Source organism: Solenopsis invicta, chromosome 1 (genome assembly GCF_016802725.1).
Source record: "Solenopsis invicta isolate M01_SB chromosome 1, UNIL_Sinv_3.0, whole genome shotgun sequence".
In the NCBI taxonomy this organism is placed as follows: domain Eukaryota; kingdom Metazoa; phylum Arthropoda; class Insecta; order Hymenoptera; family Formicidae; genus Solenopsis; species Solenopsis invicta.
The window spans coordinates 4,137,236-4,164,728 of NC_052664.1; the positions used below are offsets into that span (position 1 = coordinate 4,137,236).

The 27,493-nt window shown below is 40.0% G+C and overlaps 2 protein-coding genes across 2 annotated transcripts in view; both read right to left on the bottom strand.

Annotated features, from left to right (window-relative positions):
- LOC105207326 (E3 ubiquitin-protein ligase HUWE1) overlaps positions 1 to 27,493 on the bottom strand; it is a 336,590-nt gene that overhangs the window by 142,002 nt on the left and 167,095 nt on the right. The window lies entirely within an intron of this gene.
- On the bottom strand, positions 21,766 to 22,464 carry LOC105198970. The gene has a single exon (XM_011165842.1). It carries the CDS (start codon positions 22,462 to 22,464, stop codon positions 21,766 to 21,768), a length of 699 nt encoding a protein of 232 aa, XP_011164144.1.

Genomic DNA, 27,493 nt, shown 5'->3' on the forward strand with positions numbered 1-27,493 from the left:
ATGCTCTTCTTCGAAGCGGGAGACGTCGAGAAGGAAAGAAACGCCTCTAAACAGAAAGAGACTGCCCCCGCCACGTCGTGCAGCCCACAGACGGATGCGGAGGATGCCAAAGCGGGTAACCCCGAATCTCTCGAGCAGACTATGAAGGTATTCATGCGATGGCTGGACCAGCAACAACTCCTGCTGGAACAGATATGCAAATCAAGTCCTGCAGCTCAATCGTATGTAGCACCTCATTCTTACGGTTCGAATCTGATACCGAACCTGGCGCATCACGCCTCTTACGCTCCGAGCTCGAGCTCGCCCCCGGGCTATTGGCATCATTACACATACCCTGCTGTCCCTCAGATGACATCCAGTGGTTTACATTCTGTTTCTCATTTGCAAGGCATGGCAAGCAACGTACCAGCTAGCGTGCAGTCAAATTATGGATTGCCGCCTGCACCCATTTGCTCACCAGGAGTGTTCCAGAATCCTCCTGTTCTAAGTAATGTACCAGTCAGCGTGCAGCCGAGTTATGGATCGCCACCTGCACCTGCTTACTCTCCAGGAGTGTTCCAGACTCCTTCTGCTCTGGCTACGATGCCGACAGCACAGGCAGTTAGCCTGCTTGCCTCCCAGATCCCAACCTTCGGTGGTCAAGAGAATGAAGACGTCTGCAGTCTGGGTGAAAAGGGTAGACGACGTAGCTACAGCGTTACGGACTCGGTGAAATTTCTTGCCGCCATCTCCAAGCAGGCCAAACATGCCAGAGATTGGTATGACTTGAATCCAGATATTATTCACGGTTCATGGGAATTGTTGAAAAGTGCCATTACGGGACGATTCCGTCGCCGTATTTCATTCAATCTGGCATTGCAAAAGGCCGGTGATCGTCGATGGAACGCCGGAAAAGAAAGTTTCCAGGAGTAGGCAATGGCTAAGCTGAAGCTCCTCCATCCGTTGCAATTGCCTCAGGATGCCTGCATTAATATGCTCATCAGCGGCATTGATAACTTTTCAATCAAGAGCGCTGCTGCTGCGCTCTAGGTCGACAGTGTTAACGAGTTTCTCGACCGTATGTATCACATTGCAAGCGTTTGCTCGTTTAAACGCTCATCGCCTACCTCGGCGAAAAAAAATAAGTATTCCAGGGATCCTAAGGACAGTTCCAGCCCTGGAAAGAAACCTGTGTCACCGAGCAGTGATAGAAAATCCACATGTGCCTACTGTAAACTGCGAGGACACAGTAAAGCCGAGTGCTTCAAACTTAAACGCAGAGATCAAGCATCAGTGCCTTTTCTGGGTGCCTCTACCTCTTCGGGTACCTCCTCTTCTGCGGGTGTTGCTGCCACCGAGGAGAACAAACCGTCACCGTCGTCGGCTTCGTCCCCCGATCGGTCTATCGTCGGCTGTGTGATGAACAATACGGCACGCCAGATCCGTATCTGTGAGTCTACTACTGAAATTGTTTCGATTGATGGTCGCAAATGTAGCTTGCTCGCGCTTATCGACACTGGCAGTCCAGTCACTTTTATACAGGAATCCGTTTGTAAAATTCTATTGTGCCAGAATGTCGAATTTGATAAATTTAACTCTCAAAGTTTTCGCGCTCTCAATAATTCTTTAATCGACGTTGTCGGTAAAAAAGAAGTTTTGCTAGAATTAGCATTGTTACCTAAAGTTCCTATTAAAATTAACTGTCATGTTATTTCCAATAACTCATGGTCTACTCACGTCATTTTTGGAAGAGATTTTTTCACTGATAATGGATTGACTCTTGTCTATACACCGTCTGATTCTGAATGTGGGAATCGGGTTAAATTACTTAATGAGATTGTTTTTGCAGAAACAAATATCGACAGCATCGATAGGAATTCCTCGGATATTACAGCTCTCGACATCCAAACGGATTTTGGAATCGAGACAGACCAAAGAATCTGTGATATTATTTGTAGAGTCAATGAATCTCCGTCCACTGTGGCTAATGACGACCACGGGGTAACTGTCAGGACCATTCCATTTTTGCGTATCCGCCTAGGCATTTAGCATGGGCCGAACGCTCACAAGTTAGAGACATTATAGACAATTGGTTATCTCGCGGTATTATTAAAGAGTCTAGTTCTCCATACTGCTCACGTATCGTGCTAGTCATAAAAAGGAACAGTAAGCTACGCTTGTGCGTGGATTTACGCCCATTAAATGCACGGGTTATCAAACAAAAATATCCTTTTCCCGTCATGGAGGATTTGATGTTACATTTATCAAATAAACTTGTTCTTACTCTGTTGGATTTGGAGGAGAGTTTTCTTTCGGGATTCATCCTGATCACACGCAATACTTTGCTTTTTCGACCCCGGACGGTCAATACGAATTCCAACGTTTGCCTTTTGGATATTCGGAATCGCCTGCCAAATTCCAAAAGAGACTGATTCAAATTTTGCAACCTTTAATTAAAACAAACAAGGTTTTAGTATACATCGATGATATCCTCATTCCGACTACCATGATTGAAGAGAATCTCGAAATTCTCGAGGCTGTGTTACGATTGCTGCGACAGCATTCGTTTAATGTAAATTTTTCCAAGTGCCAATTTCTTAAATCTAAGATAGAATATTTAGGGTACGTTGTCACCAACCAGAGTATCACTTTGAGTGATAGACATGTAGAAGCGGTTAACAAATTTCCTGTCCCTCGCAACGCAAGGGAACTACAAAGGTTTTTGGGCCTTGTTGGCTATTTCAGAAAATTTGTAAAAGGATTTGCCGAGAAGGCTAAACCTCTTTATAACTTGTTAAAAAAATCAGTTGCTTTTGATTTCAATGGTCAATGTATTGAAGCTTTTAATACCCTCAAGTCTGCTCTGGTTGAGTATCCGGTGTTGCGGGTGTATAACTCCCAATTCGCGACCGAACTGCATACCGATGCAAGCGCATCCGCTCTTGCAGTGATTTTACTGCAAGAACAAAATAACGGGGAATGGGCTCCGATAGCCTATTTTAGCTAAGCAACGAATGCGGCAGAGAGTCGTTATCATTCGTTCGAATTGGAGATGCTCGCCATCGTTAGAGCCGTCGAGCGTTTTCACACCTATTTGTATGGTTTACTCTTTACAATCGTCACTGATTGTAATGCACTCGTATTTGCGGTCAACAAAGCAAACCTCAATCAACGTATTGCTCGGTGGACTCTTCAATTGCAAAATTATTCTTTCAGTATGGTCCACCATAAGGGTACAAAAATGGCTCACGTTGATGCGTTAAGCCGCATCGAGGCCTCTTTAGATTCACTTCCATTGGAAAAAGAGTTGCAATGTCGGCAACTGGCTGATCCCTATATTCAAACGTATATTGTAACCTTTTTGGAAAAATCAGATCATGATAAGTATGAATTAATTGAAGGTTTGGTTTACCGCAAGTGTGAGGACAAACCTCGTTTTTACGTACCAGACTCCATGGTATCTAATATCATACGGATATACCATGATAATTGCGCCCATTGTGGTATCGAGAAAACGGTGAAAGGTATCACCGATAACTACTGGTTTCCGTCCGTTCACAAGAAGGTACGAAACCACATTGACAATTGTTTGACTTGCATGTTGCATAATTCGGCAATCAATATCAAGAAAGGTGAACTTCAATTTTATTCTACCCCCGCATATTTTATGCACACGGTTCATTTAGACCATTTTGGTCCTTTAACTAAAACTACTAATGGCTTCCGCCACGTTTTACTTATTATTGATGCGTTCACACGTTTCACTTTGCTTTTTCCAGCAAAGACCACTAGCTCAAAAGAGACCATAAATCATTTAAATTGGACATTTAATGTTTTCGGAAATCCTGCGGAAATCGTTTCCGATCGAGGAACCGCTTTCTCGTCTTATAAATTTTCTCAATTTATGCAAGATAAAAATATCAAGCATAGACAAGTCGCAGTTGCTGCGCCTTGGGCTAACGGGCTCGTTGAACGAGTGAATCGTTTTCTTAAGTCATCTCTTGCAAAAATAACAGAGGATCAAAACGATTGGTCTGATAAATTACACGTGATTCAATACACAATCAATAATACCTTTCATTCATCTAATCTAGCTTCTCCAACTAAACTAGTCTTTGGGCAAGACAAGCTCAATCACGAAGATTCAGATTTGGTTCGTTTCCTCACATAAGTTTTATTCACTTAAATTCGAGCGAGTACAGACGTTCGATGCGCGCGGACGGACAAAATACACGAATTCGGAACGGCGCGCGGACGGACAGATCTTGGTGAACGCGGTTATCTACAGTTCGGTATGTACAGATGCTTCGCGAGGTGTCGCCAGGCGACGGGACGCGAGCGTACTCGGATGCGGGCGCGGCTTTCCCGCGGTGTAGCGATGCGCGCAGGGCGGAGCTTCGCGACGCGATGTGGCGATGCGCGAATCGGTAGGGCGATCGCGGTCGCGTGCGGGCCGATGACGATGGCGGCTGGGATGCCACGAAACGCACCGAGTACCTCGGCCGAAACCCCGTGTCGGCGATTCCGTTGGGTTGCGTTTCGTGGAGGAGCGGATGTAACCGCGGCTCGAGAGCTGGTCGGGAGTCCTCCCCTCGCCAAGGACCTTGACGAGAGTTGGACGCTCGGGCTCGAGAGGATGCGGAGGATGAGGAGCGGTGCGGAAATTTGCGGAGTACCTCCGCCGTGGCCAAGCAATCTTCGACCACTTTTATTCCCAGGATTGTCAGGCGCAGCGGATCAGCGGGTGATGCTGGCTGACGGGAAACAGGTGCCTCTATCGGAGCACGCGGCCCTATATATACCCGGCGACTCCGTTTGCCTCCGTCATTTTCGGCGCTTGACGGCGGGGTCTCCGGAGTGGGACGAACGCGCGCTCCTTCGTGTGCGCGTGCGCGCCGACTTGACGCGCGCGATGGACCGACACGGTCTTATTGCGCGTAGTCTCTATTAACTTTTACATTTGGGTGCCCGAGGCACCCCCGGTTATAGCCCGGCGGCTCTCTTTCTCCGGCTGTCGGTGGCCGGGGACGATGCATAACATTTTCGGGGTGTGCATCGTTACAGTATATTGTATTGTTATACATATATGAATATACTTATATATATACACACATATATACATCTACACATATATACATCTACACATATATATGTATTAATACGTTGAAAGACATGAAATAATAAGGCGGTTGAATTGAGACAATTGAAGCTGTAGGATGGTATGTATATCTATGCATATATCTGTGGGATTTATCCCTATATACGCTTAAATATACATGTGATTTTAATAGTGTGGCAGGTTTTGCAAATTGACAGCGACAATCATTGCGATGGGATCGAGGTTTAAGATAATTACATAATTACTACTTGTTAAAATTTACTATAAAAAAAAGAAAAGAAGGCGCAATAGTTATCGGTGTGATTTCAGAGCTAAATTATAAATTACAATCATAGTAGTGGGATGTTCTATAGCATAATTATTAATTATTATGAGGCAATAGAGAAAAAGATTTTTTTTTATCACGATTATGAAAATTATGAAAAGTAAAACTATTATTTTGATTGTATTTCAACATTGATTTAAGTATTAATTAAGTTTTTAAGAGATTACATATTAATATTATTATTTATTTTATTTTATATATTTTTCTTTTTCTCAATATTCGCAATTATTTTACAAAATTAAATTTTATTATTTTATTTGGAGTGAGCTGTAGTTCTTGCAAACTGCACATGAGACTTCATTGTTGTTCCTTAGCGGGGGGATGATTTTCTTCTTTTAAGGCAGTCATCAATTCTTCGATCTAGTTGGTCCAATGACTCAGAAGCTGTTGTTATTTCTTCGTACAAAGAGAGGCTTACCTAGCTCTGATAGTGATTTGCTGAGCTTTTGGTCTACCACATTGTATGCAATTACAAGTTCGGGTATATTGATGTGCCGAACTAAATGGTTGGCTTAGATTTTCAACTTCGATATTAGAAGTTGATGATGTTTTTGACGATTTTGAGTCTTTTGACTTAATGCATTGCCATATGATGAGGCAAGCCATTGCTCCAATGATTAGAGCAAGCCCCTTTAGAATGGGAGCTATGATTCTCCGAAGAGAATAATATTGCTGCGCGAAATTTTTGCCCGCAGCAGTACCTGAAGCAATTGCATGGGTGGATCTTCCCCATTGATGCTTACTAGTGTCCAGTATTAGTGGTGTGGCTATACTATCTGGACGAGGTTGGTATTGCGCCCAGACATTTTTGAGCTTGAATATAGCAGCTGTTTTTGGACCGCACGCAATCTCAGTACCAGTTGCAGAGATTGTGCGAGTTTTAGGTGTCAGGTACATAGGTTCATTGCCAACTAGGAGTGGTAGTTCCAGAAAGCAATTCTCAGTGGCCCTTTGTTGTACTGGCACTGGAGTACATTGATAGATTTCAGCAGCTTCTCCTTGGATGTGAGCAGAATATCCTGGTGCACCGGTGAGAGTGTAGGCAAATTGGTCTGCATCCATGTGTGCAGTTTGTATGGCAGCTTGTAATTCGGGTCTTTTGTTTACACATTTATTCAATAATAATTCCGAATATATTGCCTTAATACTAATTTTAATATAATTAGTGGTGAAAAATCGTGGAGATGTAGAATTTATTATTGTATTTAATTGGTTCAGAGGAGATAATTTCTTCAAATAATTTTCATCGGTTTTTAGTTTTTTAACAATTAAATAAAGATGCTCTGTTTGTAACAGAGTTGCATAACATGCATCGTGCACTAATGAATATGATAGAGTTATTATTTTCAATAGGTGAATAAGCCGTGGGATGTTTAAGTGACTCAATTTTATTTGCTATGCCACGATATTTTACGGCATGTGTTGCAGTGTGACATCTTTTATAAAAAAGTGGTGACCAATAATTATAATAACCATCTTCATCGATGCAATGCAATTCTGTGTATCTACAAGTGCCACTAGGTAAGATTATTTTGTCTTTCAATGTATTAACTTTTATATAGAATTGCTTAAAAGTTATATGCAAATAATAGTGATGTTTGTATTTTTTTCAGGTATCTGTGACCATGGGTCACTAATATTGCTAATGGGTAGCAATTTACTATTGGTAAGATCTATTTTTAAATTTTTGAAAGTTATGTTATGAAGTTTAAATTCTCCATAATTATGCATGTGTACGCATTCACTTAATTTGACTTGAAAATAAGATCGGCGTGTTTTAATAGGATAGTTAGATTCTAATTTTCTGTTATCATGGATAGTTTGTTCAAATTCGACTCGACAGGAAAGAACGCTGACTTTAGCGTATTTAGGAATTTGAATAAGTTCAATCTGCGCTCCATGTAGCATGATCCTCTCTTTGGGCGTTATACATTCTTCCATCTCGAGTAATGAGATGAGTGTGCCATTTGGGTAAGGCCCATTACAATCATATCCCATGAGTGCATCAGTTGGGCAGATTAAGATGATCGCTATTAAATAAATTAAAATCATCTGTAACAAAGAAAGATAATTCATTCTAATTCTCTAATGTAGGCTTTTTTGAATTTGTTAGAGTGCACTACTCGGGTAGTGCCTCTTATTTCAAGAGTTACATTGCCGTTATTCATCACCTCAAGTATTTGGTAAGGCCCAAGATATTTGGTAGAGAATTTGCCTGTCTTAAGATCATTGATCAAGGAAACGTTATCACCAGTATGAAATGTTACAGGATTTACGCGTCTATCATAATTTTGTTTAGGTTTTTATTTAGCTTTTTCTAAATTACTTTTTGCTTTTTGTTGTAATCTTTTAATTTCGTTAAATAAATTAGTGAGATGATGAGAGTATGTTTCAGGATCAGGTTCTGTATTAAAACTGGAAGGAATTCGTGCTGGTGTATCAAAAATTAATTCATGTGGGGTATATCCAGTGCCTTCATGCATTGAAGTATTATATAAGAAGCTGGCTCTTTCAATATGTATATCCCACTCTTCTTCTTTTTGCACGAAACATCTTAAATATTCCGTTAGAACCATATGTGATCTTTCGAGTGATCCATTTGACTGAAGATAATAAGCGGTAGTACGGAAGTGTTGAATTCGAATTTTTTTGTAATGTTTTTCATAACTTGACTCATAAAATTTCTACCTTGATCAGTAAGAATGCTACGTGGACAATCGAATCGGCAAATAAAGTAATTAACAAAAGTAGTCGCCGTAGATTCAGCGCTAATACTTGATAAGAAGGCGTATATAGAATATTTCGTTAGTAAATCCTGCATCGTGAGGATATAAGTATTTCCCACATTTGCAGTTTTGAGTGGCCCTACTATGTCAAGAGCAACTTTATCAAAAACTCGACCAGGTGTATCAGTAAGTATCATTGGTTGTTTAGTCTTTCGTCTAACAAGTTTTTGCGTTTGACAAGTGTTACATTGTTTAATAAAATTTTGTGTTTGAATTTTCCTATTGGGCCAATAATAGCGTTTTTTAATTAGTCGATACGTTTTTGTAATTCCCTTATGTCCACCAATTGCTGATTCATGATGTTCGCGAATTATATTAAGTCTTTCTTCCATTGGAGGAGTAATTAAACCGTGACAAATGTTAATGGTAATTGGTTGTTCCGCTATTGCATTTACTAACGTTTCTAGTATAATTTCCCAAGGTGTTGAATCTAATGTTTCTGTTTTCCGTAGGCTAATTGAAGGTAAATTTAATTCCGTAATTACATCTAAGAGAGAGCTAAAACAATCCTTTAATATTTTTATATCCATATAAATATGTTTTCGTTCCTTCACAGGTAGAATAATTATATGTTTATTATTATGACTTGAAAAGTCGACGCGTGCTCTTCCAAGCATTAATTGATCAAAAGGTGGTAATTTTTCAGCGTTATAAAGCTCGACGGGTCCGTTGTCAAAAGGTTGCATGTCCGCTGTAGTTAATGCGACAAGGTGATCGTTCCTGCTAAGTAATGACAGTGGGTTTTTCTGAATTTTACATAATACATTAATATTGAGAGATGGTTTGGGATCGATATCGGGTTCGGAATCTAATGATTCAGAATCAGAGGGTGGAGGCTCTGGTAATATTGGTAGTTGAGGCGTGTCTTCGAAATTTAAATTTTGCATGTCTTCGTACTCTTCGTCAAGAATTTCAATTATTTCCGTTTGTTTTCGCGGTCTTAATTTATATTGCGATAAAAATTCTGATGTCAGCGGTTCAGGTGTAGATGTTTGTGACGGAATACACAAAGATGATTGTGGAATGATAGGTAACTCTGAGTGGATTATTTCATCCGGAGTTATTGCATCTATAGGTTCAAATGAATAGATTATTTGTGATAGTGCTTGTTTAAGCTCTGAAGATTCTAGAAAATTTTGTTCAATTTCTTCTTCTGAAAGTTCTACTATTTCTATTGTTTCAAGAGATTTTTGTGATCATAAATTATATTGCGATAAAGATGGTGCACTTAATTTTTCAGAATCTGGAAGGCAACTCCATTTTCTCTTTATTCCTTTTTCTGGCCATTGAGCAGGCTCTTTGTGTGAAAGTTCATCTTCAGATTCAGCGTCGTTTGAAAATAGAGTACTAAGAGCATGTCAAATTTCATGAGTTTGAGATTCAAACCGGGGTTTCTTTTGTATAGACATTACTGAATAAAATATCGGTTTAGGAATAACGTTATTTCTGCAAAATAATAACGCATCCGCGTTATTATTTTGCATTCCTTTTTATAAACAATATCGTAGTCATATCCTCTAATTTTAAACGCTAACGTGCGAGTCTTGATGTAGGATCTTTAACACGATATAACCAAGTTAACGGTTGATAATCTGTTACTAAGGTAAACTTTCTACCATAGAGATATGGACGAAAATGATTAGTGCAATATGTTATAGCCAAAAGCTCTTTCTCTATTGTAGAGTAATTTTTTCCAGCTGAATTTAATACTCTGGAGGCATAGGCGATTGGAAGATCATATCCTATTTCTCCCTGGCTTAATACACCGCCAATTGCAAAGTTTGATGCATCTGTTGTTAATATAAAAGTACGATTAAAATCTGGATATTGAAGAATCGGTTCTTTACATAATAATTCGCGTAAAGTATCAAATGCTTCTTGTGTATTATTATTCCATACGAAAAGTACATCCTTTTTTAATAAATTTGATAGTGGATTTGCAATTTTTGAAAAGTCTGAAATAAAGATACGATAATATCCAGCTAATCCAAGAAATTGTCGAACGTTTTTAATATTTTTCGGTATTGGAAAATTTTTTACAGCGGAGACTTTTTGTGGATCAGGTCTTACTCCGTTTTTCCCGATAATATGCCCTAAATAAGCTACATGGCGAAGGAATTCGCACTTATCCGGCTGAAGCATCAAATTAGCTGACCGTAACCGTTCCATTAGTTTATTCATCTTTATATTGTGTTTTTCTAATGAGCTCGCGTATACTACAAGATCATCCATATATACAAATAACTCGACCCCTTGTAAGCCAGTTAATACTTCATCCATCAATCTTTGAAAGGTGGCTGGAGCGTTTTTTAAACCAAAAGGCATTCTAGTAAATTCATAATGTCCATGTGATGTAGAAAAGGCTATCTTATGAGCATCGGCTGGGTCCATTGGTATTTGATGGAATCCTCTAATTAAGTCGAGTATAAACATATATTTAGAACCGCCTAATTGATCCATGATATCACATATATTTGGTAGTGGATATGCATCTCCGATTGTTTTTTCATTCAATTGTCTATAGTCAATGACCATTCGCCATTGCTTGTTCCCCATGGAATCGGGTTTCTTTGGCACTATCCAAATTGGCGAGTTATATGGAGAATTAGAAAGAATAATGATATCTTGTGAAACAAGTTGACTTACTTGACGATTTATTTCCTCCTTGTGTATTGGGGGAAATCGATATTGTTTCGTATGTATCGGTATGTCGTCTGTTGTGAATATCTTATGAGATACAACGTGAGTTTTATTAAGATAATCATTTGGTATATAAAATCTATCAGAATTATTTTTTACTAAGGTGATAATGTTTTCTTTCTCAAGAGAAGTTAAATGTTCTAATCTTAATGATTGTAAAATAATTGATATTCTATCTGAATTTATTTCAAAATTATTTATTTCAAGGTTCTCGGTTTTTTTATTAGGCTTTACCTCATAATTTCCGGCAATGGTAATAGTTTTGAATTTATTCTTTTTATTTTTAATGATAGCAATTTCTTTAGTATTTATAGCTGAGATTGAATGATTTTGTGTTGAATAAATCGCTTTATCTTTTGTGAGTGCATATGGCAGAGAGCTGGAGCATTCTGTGATGCCAGCATAGGAGTAATTGTGAGATTGCCGCTTAGGCTAGAATTGTGTAAGGATCCCATGAGGGCAGTCGCGCTTTCTTCTTGTTGAAAGGGGCCCGTCGGATGGGCTCGCATGCTTTTTGCATGGAGATTAGAATTATTAGTAATTGAGAAGCATACGAAAAATGCTTTAGAGTGTGTAGTGAGAGAAAACTCATTCATTATTAGTATTAGAATTATTATTATGCTTAGGATCGCTATCATTAGTATCATTGGTTGTAATACGAGTTATAATTGTTTTATCAATAGAAGTTTCTGAAATAGTAGTGGGAGAATTTAATGAGGCATAATTAGAAATTTTATTTTCAGAAAAATCTACTTCGAATTGTAAAGCACTTTCCGGCTCTGGAGAATTAAATGGATTATTTGCTATATGACTTCCTTGAGTCGTAAGGTAGGTATAAAAACTTCGACTTCGTGGTCGAGTGTATTTATTATTCTAATACGTGCTTTATTATTTATACAGGTGACGAGTGAATCTCCGGCGTATACTCCATCACAAAATTGGAGTCAAGGAATATACCCGTTTTGATTTCTGGATTTGATACTAGGATTACAAATCCAGTGTTAGTACGTGGAGGTATCTTGACTGTATCGTGTTTTTTAAATGGGAAGTAATAGTTACCCCATGTGACATTTTTTGTGCGTAATTGATACAGGCATGGTGCTCTTGAAAGAATAAGCTACCTAAAATGTCTTGTTGAGTTATAGGAAAATTGTCAAGAACTAAGTGAAATTTTATTAGAATTTGTAAAATATTAGCTTTGATTGAACCTAAGGTATTAATGACATTTTCACCAATACCGATTAATTGTAATATTTTGTCTATATTGACTAATGCATCGCTGTAAACGCATCTTCTCTTTATTATATTAGGATGTGCTCCGGTATCTACTAAGAAAGCAATTGGTCCGTTAAATGTAGGAGACTCGAGCTCTATGGAGGGAATGTCTTCGTTGTTATTTTTGATAACGTAGGTGGGTGGCCTTCCACCGCGAGTATAGGACTTGGGTTTTCTCGGCCTCGGGACGTCTCGATGGCCGAGGCCTGTACTTCGTTTACCGAAGTGCCGGCTTGGGGTGCCGTTTTATTATTGTTATTTTGACTGTAATTATTATTACTGGTATTTTTATTAATGTAATATTGTCTTGTTCGACATTCGTGAATTAGGTGCCCGAAGCGTTTATAATATCCGCAAACTTTTTGTTCGGTGCTACCTTGTGTATTAGAACTATTTTGAGAATAAATAGAATTTTTATTTAATATGTGTGTTTGATTAGTTATAAGAGTAGTACGCGAATTTTGCGCTTGCCTATTCCTAGCTTCCTCTCTCTCCAATCATTTACTTATGGTAATTACCTTTGCACAAGCATCCACGAAATTATTATAACCTCCTGCTGCCTTTGAGTTCTACGCGATATTCTCTTGGCAATCCTTCGTAAAACGATTCAAGGGCAAGAGCATCGACAGAGGCAATTTCTAGCTCTGTTAGTTGACAATCAAAAGTAGTTTGATCTCCTTTGATTATCGCGGTCCGCATATCTTTAATACGTCCGATATAATCTAGAATGTGTTCCGCGGGTTTTTTATGAATTATACTTAATTGACCACGGTAATCATTTGCAGTTCTGCTGGAACCAAATGTGCGCTTTAAAGTGTCTAAAAATTTATCAACAGTAGTGTAAACTTTGTTCTCTACGGCTAAGTAAGCATGAGCCGTTAATTTATTTCTTAATGATCGCACGAGATGCGCTTCATCAAAAAGAGGAACTGTTTCTTTTGCTCTTTTGCAGGCTCGTGCAAATTGCCAAACGGGGATATTGTGACCGTCGTACTTAGGTACAAGTTCAAGCGCGTCTCTAATATAAGATTTTGAATATGGTGCAACGGAAGGAAAAGTATATGCGCTTGGTCCCGCTGTTGAAGCAGTAGGACAAGAGTTCTCTTGGGATTGAAAAAATGGAGGGGGAACATCGAACGGTCCTGGAGATGCATCGGAAGGAGGTCTTTGATTAGCAAAAGCTGCAGTAAATATTTTCATCATATTTTCTATGTTTTCTGTTTTTCGCGTAAGCTATTTTTCCCTTTTTCTAATTTCTTTTAATTTTTGTTTTAATTCAAGGGGATCACTGTAATCCCCTTCGTTTACGGTAGAACTCATTTTGGAATTTTATTAAGCGGAAATAATAAATTGAATACTTGTTTTTATTTTAGGCACGCTTTTTAGGAGGAAGGATATTTGTTGAAGGGAGAGAGGAGAGGTAAATAGTGATTTTTAATATTTATTTATTGGTATGCATATTTTATTCCTTATTAAAAAAAAAGAAAATTTTCACTTTTCAGAATATATTGGCTCAATTTGCTGCTTCAGAATTCTACATACACCGTCAGATTGAATACACTCAGCGTGTATATTATCATCATGTGGTGTGTATTAATTAGCAGTAAAAGAGTCGTTATAGTTTTTTAATCATAATTAGTTGCATCTCTTTTAATTTTTATGTAATATCGTAATAGAAGTAATCTTAATCTTAATGTATATCTTATTATTTAATAAAATTTATATATTGCAGTTTGTCTAATTTATGGAATTTATCGTATGCATCGACACTATATTATTATCAATCTATGTTATTCTTGCAAGTAATTTTTGTATTATATTGTATTAATTATTTCGTATCCCACCGCGCTGTTAGTAATTTATATTGCGTCCGGGGCGTGGGTCGGACGTTTTTTGAAAAGGGGGAGGTGATTTGATTAGTTTGTTATTATTAGATTTTCTTTGATTATTGAATGGGCTGCTGTCACCAGTCCAAGCTTTAATCCCGGACAATTTTAATGAATTATTTATTTCTATGTTTTTGAATTATTATGGTTATTAGGAAGCATGACTAGGAACGGTGGCGTGGGATAAGGTTAAAATGATTTATGAGAGCATCATTATAAGAAAAATGGATTTATAATTTATTGAAAATGGAAAGAAGTGAAAGAATTGATTATTTACAAAAGTTGAGTATAATGATTTTATATTTACAAAAATTTTATATTTAAGATTTTTAATTAAGATCGATTATAGTGAACCCACAGGAGTTTTTTTTGTATCCAGAATTTAATTCTAACGCTTGATAATATTTTTAAAGTTTTTTTATAACTTTTTATGTAAACAGCCGGGTTTGTCGGCCGAGTGGGTTTCCTCTCGGGGATATAATTGATAATGAGGTTGGCCGCCCTTCTTCGAAATTCTTAAATCTCTTTTTTAACGTCCCGTTTGGGAAGTAAAGGAGGAAGAGGAGGAGTGCTCCTCCTCTTCTGATGAGAGGCTCCGGCTTCGGCGATTCCTCCAATAACGGAAGGTCAGGAAGTGATTCGGACCAAAACTCCGTCGGATCAAACTCGCGGACTATTTTTGATTCTTGATGTAGTGCACGCAGGACGCGGCTTCGGCCTCCTGTTTTACCGCAATGGGTCTTCTTGCCCATGTTGCTTTATGAAGAATTGCCATTTTTTGTTGATTAAGAAAAATTTTCGATTAGAGAAATGAAAGAAATAAATTCTTACCGGTTCTTCGAATATTAACTTAATTTGGAGAGAGAGGAAGCGTATGCGCAGGAGTGCAATGAATGGAACAGTGGGAGTGATCTTGAAAATTAATTTTTAAGTTTGTTAAATTAATTTCACGTTATATTTGATTTCAATTTAAAATTAAACGTGTGTTTTTAGTTTAATTCTAAATGTAAATACCGGAGCATCGAAAAATAACATAGGATGCCTGTGAAAAAATTTTTAGGAAGGGAGAAAGAGATTATGAAAGGAAAACAGATGCCGAAAAAGGCGCAATCACAAGCATGACACCAGGTCGCGCGCAACTTGAGAAAATCGCCGCTGCTGGTCCTTAGGCGACGTTTGTCGAGGTGCCCGCGGTTACATGAAATAAGCCGCGAATGAGTAAATAAAATAAGACGCGACGCAGTCCCGCCGGAGATTTCGCTCTCTCGCTGAGTGCCCGGCCCGGTCGTACGCGCCTCCTCGCGCTACGCTTAGGCGGAGGACAAAGTGGCGAGGCAGATGAAACTGCCACGTCACAATATATATATGTATATATACAGGGTGTTTCAGACCACCCGTACACCCCTTTTCTCTTCGCAGGATTAGGACCAATCAAAAATATGTTCAGACGAAAGTTGTAGGGTTTCAAAAGATCTATTCAATGATCTTATCAGTTTGACCTTGGATGGCGTCGCCAAGGTCAGATCGAAATCACATTAAGTTTTTTAAATGGAACACCCTATTTTTGATTCCAGAATCTAATAGCTGGTGTCAAGACATTTCCAAAACACTACAAGAAAGTTTATTTTCGTTGACTACTTTCCGAGTTGTGCGGCTTGAAAGTTACACTACCGCCAACACCATGTAAATAACAATATAAAATCACGCGTTACGCAGAAAGCCGTGCAGCCGACACAAAGAAAGTAAACACGCGAGCCGGGCCAACAAAAACAAATCATGAAAAATCGTGAAAGTTAGCTGTCGCGACCGTAGATAGTCACATACATATGTATGTCATAATATTATGTAATTACATTATTACTTTAACGGTAGCACACGAGCAATAACGAGCGCGGCTTTCTGCGTAACGATGTCTAACTCGTGATTTTATACATATTGTTATTTGCATAGGATGTAGTAGAGATGTATTCACCACAACGCTATTGTGACTCAACTCAACACGAGTGACAATAACTCTCTCAAACTTGTCACCTACGTCTTCAATAACCGTCATATCAGTATCAATCGCGCAACAAAAATCCGACCCTCTTTATTAGTCTAGGTTTATTTAGCCATGTCCTATTCCAATGAAGAAGCATATGATATGCTGCTAATTTTAGGTGAGTGTCGAGGTACATTCATTGCAGCGGAAAGATTGTGGCGGGAACGTTATCCTGATCGGACTCCTCACTCGCGAAATGTTTTTTCATGTTTGGCTAAACGAATCAAAATTAAAGGTGTCGTTCAGCCTCAACATAACAAAGGTACACAAATTCGTCGTCCGATTATGGATGAAAGAACAGTGGAAATTCTTGCATCGACAGAATTGAACCCTTATGATTCTTTAAGACGACGAGAACAAGATTCTGGTGTTAGTAAAATCAGTGTTTGGCGCATTCTAAAAAATAACAAATTTCACCCTTACAGAATGTCTGTTCATCAAGCGTTGAATTATAACGATATTAGACAGAGACTTGTATTTTGCAACTTTATAAGACAGCAACCACTTGATTTCCACTTGAAAATTTTATTTTCTGACGAATGTACACTTAAAAGTGATGGATCTGTTAATACTTGGAACTCTCGTTATTGGGCACAAAATAATCCTCACTGGTTGAGAGAAGTAGATCATCAAACCATTTGGAAAGTCAATGTTTGGTGTGGAATTATTGGAAGTCAAATCATAGGTCATGTTTTCTTTGACGAAAATCTAAACGGTGATAGATATTCCGCCTTGATAATGACAGATCTTCCTGTCTTACTAGAAAATATTCCTCTGCAATTGCGCCTGAACATGTGGTTCCAACAAGATGCATGTCCGTCTCATACATCGAGAGTTGCTCGTGCGGCATTAAATACTATGTTCCCCGACAAGTGGATAGGCAAATACGGTCCAATCAATTATCCACCCCGATCACCAGATCTCACCGTCCTTGATTATTATTTCTGGGGAAAGATAAAAAACTTGGTCTATCATGAACGTCCGACTACGAGGGATAATATGATTCGTAGAATAAGTGAAGCAATTCGATCCTTACGTGCCGAGGAAATTCTTCGAGCAACCAATGATTTTCAAAATAGAGTTGATGCTTGCATTGCAGAGAATGGTGCTCACTTTGAACATTTAGTCGCTTAACAAAACATACACTCATTCATTCCCGAACGTGAGAGGCAAGGGGACTCACGTGAATCAAGCACCCCAAACGTGAGAGGCAAGGGGACTCACGTGAATCAAGCACCCCAAACGTGAGAGGCAAGGGGACTCACGTGAATCAAGCACCCCAATGGGATGAAATTCTCGTCACGTCCACGTTCTGGATAATGCTAAGCACGGGAAAATGCATACAGTCAATCTGGACATGATTGATCATCAAACATAATCAATCCAGTTAATAAACAAAAGCAGAGTACATAAAACTTTGACTCCCCTTTTCCTCCCCCATACACATACGCATGCACGTATGCACACACCCACACACAAGATTAAATCCGACTAAGTAACCACCACATGGTACATCTTGAGTAATGCTAATGCTGGCGGTAGTGTAACTTTCAAGCCGCACAACTCGGAAAGTAGTCAACGAAAATAAATATTCTTATAGTGTTTTGGAAAGGTCTTGACACCAGCTATTAGATTCTGGAATCAAAAATAGGGTGTTCCATTTAAAAAACTTAATGTGATTTCGATCTGACCTTGGCGACGCCATCCAAGGTCAAACTGATAAGATCATTGAATAGATCTTTTGAAACCCTACAACTTTCGTCTGAACATATTTTCGATTGGTCCTAATCCTGCGAAGAGAAAAGGGGTGTACGGGTGGTCTGAAACACCCTGTATATATATATATATATAATTAGTTCTTTAATAATTTCATATGTATGTTTTTCTTTTTCATATTATATAAGAATGTTTTACATCTCATGTATGCTTGTACATATATTATAAGTATGTTTTGTTTCATATAATGTACAATTTTTTATTTTTTATATATAGGGTGTCCCAAACCGTACTATGAAACTTGTGACATGAGGTAGAAGCAATCGAGACAAACCAAAAAGTCTAATACCATTTTGCGATACTTGCAATAATTTTCGAGTAATAAAATATTATATTCAGCCAAATAAGAGCGCGCGCAGAGACAAGCAGTCGCTTGCTTAAGCCGTAGGATCGCCCACCACGGCCCAACAGTAGCCTAGACGGTAAGAGCGCGCGGCGAGGGGAAGGACAGCTTCGCACAGCCGCGGCGCTGTTTTTTTTACTGTGATAAATTATAATTAGCATAATGTTATATATTCAAGTATCTTACAGTGTTTAATATGAAAAGTGTAAAGAAACAAAAATAGTTAAAATTTTGTTTTTGAAATTACACATAATGGTGAGAGTCAAATAGTATTAATTAGAACTGTTGTTGAAAAGGATAATATTTACTGTGTTCTTGTACTTTAGAGGAAGAGGTGTGATGCTACATTTGCGAAGTAACATTATTTAACTTTTTGTTTATCTTTTATTATTTTACTTTTACGCGTGTCTGGGCGCGGTGCAGAGACATGAGGGAACGGCGCTGCGGCGGTGCAAAGCTGTCCTTCCCCTCGCCGCGCGCTCTTACCGTTTGAACCTATTGATCCTGAAGCTGGCATATTCGTAATCAAATTCTGAGACAATTTTTCCTTTTACAAAAATTAGTCCGGAGCTTAGTTTTCAAATTACAGTAAGAATTAGGTAGCGTATGACGGCTCAGGTACAAGTGGTAGACAGGGGCAACGCGACTGACTGTTACACGCGGGTGTTTCCGTGGGGCACCTCCTGCGCTCAAATGACTGACAAAAATACATGCACAGCACATTCCTATTTAAACTTTTTCTCTCTCTCTCTCTCTCTTTCTTTCTCTCTCTCTCTTTCTTTTATATTTTTACTTTAAATTTTGTTTATTTTAAGTTTATTTGTATCTGTACTTTTATTGTTTTTTTTTTCTTTTCGTTTTGTTTATTTTTGTTACTCACATTATACTCTATCTTGAAATTATTTTCTTGTATTTTATTCTTAGAGGGCTACGCCCTAGAATAATAATAAACGCTAAATCAGTCAGTCAGTCTCTTTCTCTTTCCCTTTCTCTCTCTCTCTCTCTCTCTCTCTCTCTCTCTCTCTGTCACTTTAATTATGCTACATTTAACTTGTCAAATTTCGATCTCTGTCATCCGGCCGTCAAATATCGGGATGACCGTGAAATCTTCAAGTAAGTTTACATTATTATAAAAATGTACGTCTGCAAATAATAAAATTTAATGGAAATTAGATTACTTAAATGTGCACTTGCAAGTTAAAAGTAGCACTTTTAAAACGCACAAAACGGAAAAAAAGGAGCGAGAGAGGGGGAGGGGGCCTTTGAACAAGTTAGAGCACGTTTACTTACGCACACGGCGATCAGCTTATTGTTTCCACGATGCGACAGTTCAATTTAAATTTGTCTTTTATCCAGATCTACCCCTCAAAGTTGTTTCATATTTCACCACATTTACACTATTTACTCTGTACTTGATTGATAAACGCGGAACTACGCGACGAATCGATCGATTGATTTTATTAATTACTATTAATCACTACTCTAATCACTACAATCATTCGATGCGTTAAAATTACTCGAAGAAACACGTATTTACGTTACGATCACACAACACGTGTTTACTCGACGATATCAAGCAGTCGACTGGATGTTATTAGTTATGTTGTTATAAGAGTGTCGAACAATTGGTTAAAGCCATAAGTCAAAACGCGGCAATTCAAAATGAAAATATTGATTAATACAATTTACATCGATACAATTTATTAGAAAAATGTGGCAAATGCATGTTTATCATTATTTGTTAAAAGTTGTGTGATAGTGACTTTATCAAGATAATTATTATTTATTTTAAATATTCAAGACATAATTTTATCAAACTCAATTTCTTCTAAATATTTTTTTTTCTATTTTTTTTGAATATTTGCAAAAACTGTGAAAATATTCTTCGAAATAAAATATTTGGTTGCTCTGAAAAGGGCAGATTATCCATTGCTGCAAGGAGATTTCAAGAATTATATCCTTGAAGTTTTTTTTATAATAAATATTCTAAATAATTATCCTAATAAAGTCACTTATGGATCATACAATTTTTAACAAGTGATAATAAACATGCATTTGCCACATTTTTCTAATAAATTGTATCGATGTAAATTGTATTAATCAATATTTTCATTTTGAATTGCCGCGTTTTGACTTATGGCTTTAACCAATTGTTCGACACTCTTATAACAACATAACCAATAACATCCAGTCGACTGCTTGATATCGTCGAGTAAACACGTGTTGTGTGATCGTAACGTAAATACGTGTTTCTTCGAGTAATTTTAACGCATCGAATGATTGTAGTGATTAGAGTAATGATTAATAGTAATTAATAAAATCAATCGATCGATTCGTCGCGTAGTTCCGCGTTTATCAATCAAGTACAGAGTAAATAGTGTAAATGTGGTGAAATATGAAACAACTTCGAGAGATAGAAAGGACAAATTTAAATTGAACTGTCGCATCGTGGAAACAATAAACTGATCGCCGTGTACATAAGTAAACATGCTTAAACTTGTTCAAAGCCCCCCCCCCCCCTCTCACGCTCCTTTTTTTCCGTTTTGTGCGTTCTAAAAGTGCTACTTTTAACTTGCAAGTGCACATTTAAGTAATCTAATTTGCATTAAATTTTATTATTCGCGGACGTACATTTATTATAATAATGTAAACTTACTTGAAGATTTCACGGTCATCCCGATATTTGACGGCCGGATGACAAAGATCGAAATTTGACAAGTTAAATGTAGCATAATTAAAGTGACAAAGAGAGAGAGAAAAAAGGGAGAGAGAGAGAGAGAAAAAGTTTAAATAGGAATGTGCTGTCCGTGTACTTTTGTCAGTCATTTGAGCGCAGAAGGTGCCCCACGGAAACACCCGCGTGTAACAATGAGTCGCGCCACCCCTGTCTACCACTTGTACCTGACCAGTCATACGCTAACTAATTCTTATTGTAACTTGAAAACTAAGCACCGGACTAATTTTTGTAAAAGGAAAAATCGTCTCAGAATTTGATTACGAATATGCCAGCTTTGGGACCAATAGGTTATTTTGAATTACCCTGTATATATATTTATATATATTTAGAAGTAGTATTTATTATATTCTTTTCATTAAACTTATTTTAATACGTTTATTTATATTGAATGTATGTATGCCTCACGTTGTATGTATGTGATATCTTCTGATTCATGTGTAATAATTGTATTAAACGAGGACAAAAAGAGAATAAAAAGTATAATCATATATTTTTCATGTATTTATTGTTTATAATATACGATTATAATATACGATCGTATATATTTCTTACAAAATCAAATAACATCATTTTTATTTATACACAAATTATGCAATGCATCGAATTCCAGCCATTTCACGTAAACTTTGTTTCCTTTCTTCTTTAAAATTTTCTGAACTAAATAAATATTAGGATATTTTGCTTGATTTAATTCATGTTCATAAAATGCACCCGCGACACTTTTCCCGCGATAATCTTCCAATAAATACGTGACGGGATTTGTATGCTGTACTTTGCGATCGTAAACACCTTGGTTGTTCAATTTGAAGTATAGTTTTTTTCAAAAATTGTCTTCTGTTTGCTCACGCGTAGCTTAACTCCAACCTTGAATTTCGCAGGCGCAGCAATCTTAACGTGGCTATACACCATGTCGAGGAGCTTTTTAGCCAATTCTGACGTTACATCCACGGGTCGCATGCTTATCGTATACTGCAACGCGCGGTTGTAATCTAAAACCAAACACGGTAGCTTGTCGACCCACTTGTAAGATCTTTGCAACGTAAATATTTTCCAAATTTTCTGTTTCAAAGTTCTATTAAAACGCTTTATCAATGCTTTCATCACCGAATACGTGGAATAATGATTAATGTTGTGCTTTTTCAAAAGTTTCTGCACATCAACGTTGTAAAACTCCTTGCCCATATCCGGTTGCAAGTTGCGTAGACATCTTCCACTTTTTTTAATTATCTCGGCGATGATGTCAGCCGTCTCTTTTCCGCTCTTGCTCTTCATTGCTACTGCCCATGCAAATTTGCTCAACGCGTCAATGACCGTTAGTATATAATGATGGCCTTTGTTGACATTTGAATATGGACGCATTTTAACGATATCAGCTTGCCATATATCGTCGAAACCTTTGATTATAACATGTCTTCTTGAAAAATGTCGTCTTGCTGGTGCGTGTAATTCCTCGACGAGACGTTGTCTCTCAGAGCTAATTTTCTTTGATGAACTCATGTTTTTGTAAACTCGCGATGTAATGTATATCAGCTTTGTTAATTTTTTATCATCCTTAAGTAACCATTTTTTATCTTCCGGTTTCTGTCGATTAGAAAATTTTTCATACTCATTCTTCACCTAATTTACAACCGTTCGATAACCATCTAATACTCGATCTTGAGATTTTTCATAACGATCCTGAGCCGCGTGATAGTTATCCGTCAATCGTTCTTAAACCGTTTGTTGTTTACTTAAGAACCGTTCAAAGTCATTCGTTTGATGTTTGTACCCGTCTTTTCGACATTCATTGCCACTCATTTTTATCGCAATGTCCTTTTTGAACAAAGTCAGCCTCCCGTCTGACTCATTTTGGCAAATATGCAATTAATTTATAATTATACCGGCTTCGCAAAGTTCCTCGATGATGGACAACATCTCGTTGCCGTGAGTATCGTTGTCGGCTCTATATGAAGCCTCAAGCAATCGGAGTCAATCCACCAGCTTGTTGGGATCGTCCCAGTGCACGTAATCAATCTTGTTATTGGTCAATTTTATGGCAGATGGTATCATGCCTTTGCCACGTTTATGCGTAGATACGAGCGAACCAATAATGTATCTGTACTTGTATCCTCTGTTTCCTCTGATTGGATTGTCGGCTATGGAACGCCTATAAGCATTCGTTGCCAACAATATATTTTTATACTGCTGTTTGTCATCTTTGGTGTATACGATTTCATCGGGGAGTTTCTTGAAAATCAATTCGTACAATCCAGGCGTACCGGCGTATCGCACATTGTCAATGAATATGGAATCGTCTCTGCCGATGTCGAATCTTTTATCACCAAGTTTTACGCCATCCTTATCAAAATAGACGCCGTACATTTTATCAATAGCAGTGACATCACTGTCACCAAAGAGCTGGCCTATATACTTTTGTACCAATGGTCCAAGTTGGCCAACGCTTTGTGACCTTTTCGCGTTTGTACAACTTCTCTGGCGGACGTTTCGAACAGTGATTTATTGCTCAGTTGTTGCTCAGTCTTTTTTTAATTATTTTTTTTCTTAATTTCTTCTTCTCTTTTAATCAGCTGAGATTCCTCGACAATCTGTTTCAGAGATTCGACGATAGGTTTAAACGTCTCTCCATCGCAATCTCTTCCTCGATTCGACCAGTTTTCAGAGCGCAATGTTTCTTGCGGATTGCTTTGCTTGTTTTTTTAATCTCTTTCGCGAGTTTCTCGCAATGATGAACGTCTCTGTTCAAGGTATCGAGAACAACTAATCGTTTCGCGGTACCGCAAACTCGTTAAATCTTTTTCTGTATCGTCCATTAATGAGCGAACTATCCTTGTCTATCACCTGACATCCGTACTTGCGCTGCCAACAAGCACGACATAATGCGCAAAATTCGTCGTACAACATGTCGTTGTTCACGTGATCGTTGTAAATATGTTTCAGGTTAATACCAGCCTGTTTAAACAGGATTAGGAGATTAGCATTATCGCGTATTAAATGTTTCGGTATCCTCGCATACGTTTGACACAGATAGAAGCAGTCAACATTCAAATGACGACCCATCGAAAAGTATTCTCTGACCGCATCCTGCTTATCGCATGCAACGTCGTCGAAAACAAAGATCGAATTTGGACGCGCATCGCTCGGCGGAACAACATCGCTATTATTTGAGAATGTAAATTATTTGATTTTATCTATCGATGTCAATAGATTTTTGAGATATTGATATTTTGGTTGCAATTTGGAATAAATATAAACATTTTTAAAACGTACACCGTGCGGACTCTCGAGCAGGCTTATACGAACATTAGTCTTGCCGCACAAGGATGGTACTTGGCAACATTTCACCGTATTTCCGCAATGGCGCGCTGTCCCCCATTGTTTGCAATTTTTCGTCACAGTTTGTGACGCGTATCGTAGGCGACTGTCGCACAAATTTCATGATTCACACTAAACTCGCGTGACACGTCGAACGCTTATTTATAGGCACGCGGAACCGCAAGTTGCTCAGTAGCAAAAATGTTTTTCACACTGTCACATCCCTGTGATATTTTAAATCTAAGCTCTGAGCAGTTGGAATATATACTAAAAGTCGTACTGTTACACATATACGACAACTACATCGACCAGGTGTGCGACAAGCTCCCCAGGCATATAAGAGCGGACCTGGAGGTCGGAACGTATCGTCGCTGCGACGAGCATCACAATCAGCCGTGGCAGAGGACGCACATAGACGATCCCGCACCGAGAATTAAAGATTGCGGCGAATGTCAGTGTCGAGCAAAAGCTGCGTCGAAGGTCTGCTGAATCGAGCGATAAACGCGCTTTCTTTCGAATTACATATTCTCGGCTATCAGTTTTGCGGTCCAAAAACTCGGCTGAAGAAACGATTGGCCAGAAGTGATAGAGGCGTAATCCATTGAACACAGCGTGCCGTGAACACGATATTGCCTACTCTTTTAGCAACAAACTCGTCAATAGACATGCGGCAGACAAGGTGCTTGCTGATAAAGCGCTGGAACGCGTCATTGCGAGAGATTTAACTTTCGGCGAAAAAGCCGTCGTTGCAACCGTTTGAGCAGCAATGAAGACCAAGACCAAGATCGGCATGGGTATAAAGGCGAGAAAGAGGAAGACAACGACGAAAAAAACGATAAAAAAACAAATACTTCCGTCGGCGAAACGAGGCGGTCTGTTGCCAATTCTGCCCGTGTTGGGCGCGCTCGGATCTTTAATCAGTGGTGTAGCCGGTCTCCCCCTCGATGGTGACCCACCTTGTCGTGGTAAGGGGGCTCCCTCTTCCTCGAGTCGCCTTCGGGCAAGGAGAGATGAAGGGTCCAAGAGGTCATCGGGAAGGTATTTGCCTTCTCACAGAAGGCAGAAGCGGTGCCCAAGGCGACTTTGGCGCGACGGACACGAGAGACAAGGGGCTGATGATCCTCGTGTCTGGGGACAGTGTCGTTTTCACGGCTCGCGTCCTGACACGGGGAGAGCTGGCTTCTCAAAAAGTAGGACGGGCTGGCGGAATCTCGGTGTTACCGAACCCGTCGGGCTAGGCCATCTCCGGGCCGCCTAGACGTATTCCAGGACAGCGTCGGAGCGGCGGGGGACGTCCCGGCGCGTGCATCGTAGAAAACCCTTCCCGGCGCATCTGGTCGGAACGGTCCTTAGGCCGTTCAAACTTTTCCAAGGCAGGCCCGAGGAGGTCCGTGGGAAACGGCGAGGAGTTTCTGTGAAGGGATTTGTCCCGGAACAGAGCACCTTGCCGTTTTCGATCAAACGAGACGGGCCGCTGGGACCCCGGTTTACCGGACCCAGCGGACTGGGCCGTCTCCGGGCCGCCCGGAATTATTCCGGGGTTGAGTCAGAGCGGTGGAGGACAGTCCAGCGCGTGCCTCGCAGGAAACTTTCCCGAGGTTACGGGCTGGACTGGTCCCGGGGCCGCTCGGAAGTATTCCGAGGCGGGGCCCAGGGCGGTGCTGGTCTGGCCTGGCAGACGGCGTCCCTTTCAAAGCAGGTGCCGGGCTGGAGTTCTGGTCCCCCCAAGGGATTGTTTCACCCTGGGTGGACGTGCCGGTCGCCACGGCGGTTAAGGTGCGGAAGAGGCGCCGTTTCCGTTACCCGACCCGTCTGTGGGGCCCCCGGGTGGCGCCACCCGTGACGGTGCCCCCGCTGTCGGGAGCGGGGGACCCCTAAAAGCCCATGTAAGGCGAGCCCTGGATGGCTCCTCCGTATAGGTGTGTAGAGGCTGAAGGCCTGCGCACCGGATGATCATTCTTCCCAGTGCCCGCGCCATAAACCGACCCTCCGGGAGTACCTGGAGCACTCCTCCTTAATATTCCTATTGAGGGAGAGTGGAAGATACGCCGGTCGGTGGATAGCCGTCACGGAGAGTGGGATTATCTTAAAAATATCTAATATATCTAACCAAAAAGTGCCGACAATTACCCTACACCGGGGTGATGCAGAGACGAGCTCTCGCTTGCGGAGTGGCCCGGGAGGAATGAAGACCTCTTCATCCCTCCCAGATTTTAAAGGAGACGTTTCACCCGTTGAGGGAAGAGACGCCAACAAATACAAGAGAGATCCCAGGACGGCGCTGGCGGGCTGCAGCTGTTCAGCTCGGGCAGCGCACAGGATGCGGGCCAGAAACCCGCGCTTCCGTCTAAGGAAAGGGAGCTCACCCCCTCTAATAAAGAAGGACACGCGGTGGCCATCCCCGGTGCAAGACTGGGCCCGGCCTGCAGCAGGGCCAAAAAGCCGGGAAGTTGCAAGGCAGAAGCGACCGGCGCCAGGGCAGAACCCGGACCGTTCGGTCTAAGAAGAGAGAACTCCTCTGTATCCCTCGGCTCCGTAACCCCGCTGCCCTCAGACGAGGACGTCTCCATAGACGTCGAGGCTGCGGAAACGGGGACTTAGGAACAGGGCAGGAAACGATCGAGACGGAAGACGACAAAAAACTCCATTATTTCCTCGTCGAATTTGGAGGAAAAATTTACCAAAAAGGGACGCAGAAGGCCCGCAAAAGACCCCTCATACGAGGGGCAATTTATCGCGGAGGCCCTGGCGCAGAAGGCGGCGGAACAAAAGGCCCATCAACTAAAAAGGGACCACAAGGTGATCTTAAACCCGGAGCTTAAACACTTCTCTGAGTGGGCTTCAAAGGCCAATAATGAGGCTCTCAAACGCACGGAAGAGTTGGAAAACAAACCAACTGCGGCAATAGCGGCAGTAATAACCCGCAATCTGGGCATGTTGGCCAAATCAGTTGAGAGGTCGGGGAACATTCAGGGCCCCATAAGAAAAGACCTGTGGAAAGCATATACCGACCTGACGGCAAGGTTGACCACAATATTGGCTAGGCAGGAGGAGGGTGAGAAGGCGCGACAGCGCCGAGAAGACACCGCGCTCCTAGCCAAAGCACGGGCCAAATGAACAGCGGAAAAATCAAAGATGGAGGCAGAACTCGGGCAGTTGCGCGTTTGCGTTGCACTGCTCAAGAAGAACTCTTTCATCCGAGCAAAGACTGTCG

Excerpts from the sequence above, each read along its gene's own strand:
- LOC105198970 (XM_011165842.1), bottom strand. The coding sequence starts at position 22,464 with ATGAGTTCATCAAAGAAAATTAGCTCTGAGAGACAACGTCTCGTCGAG.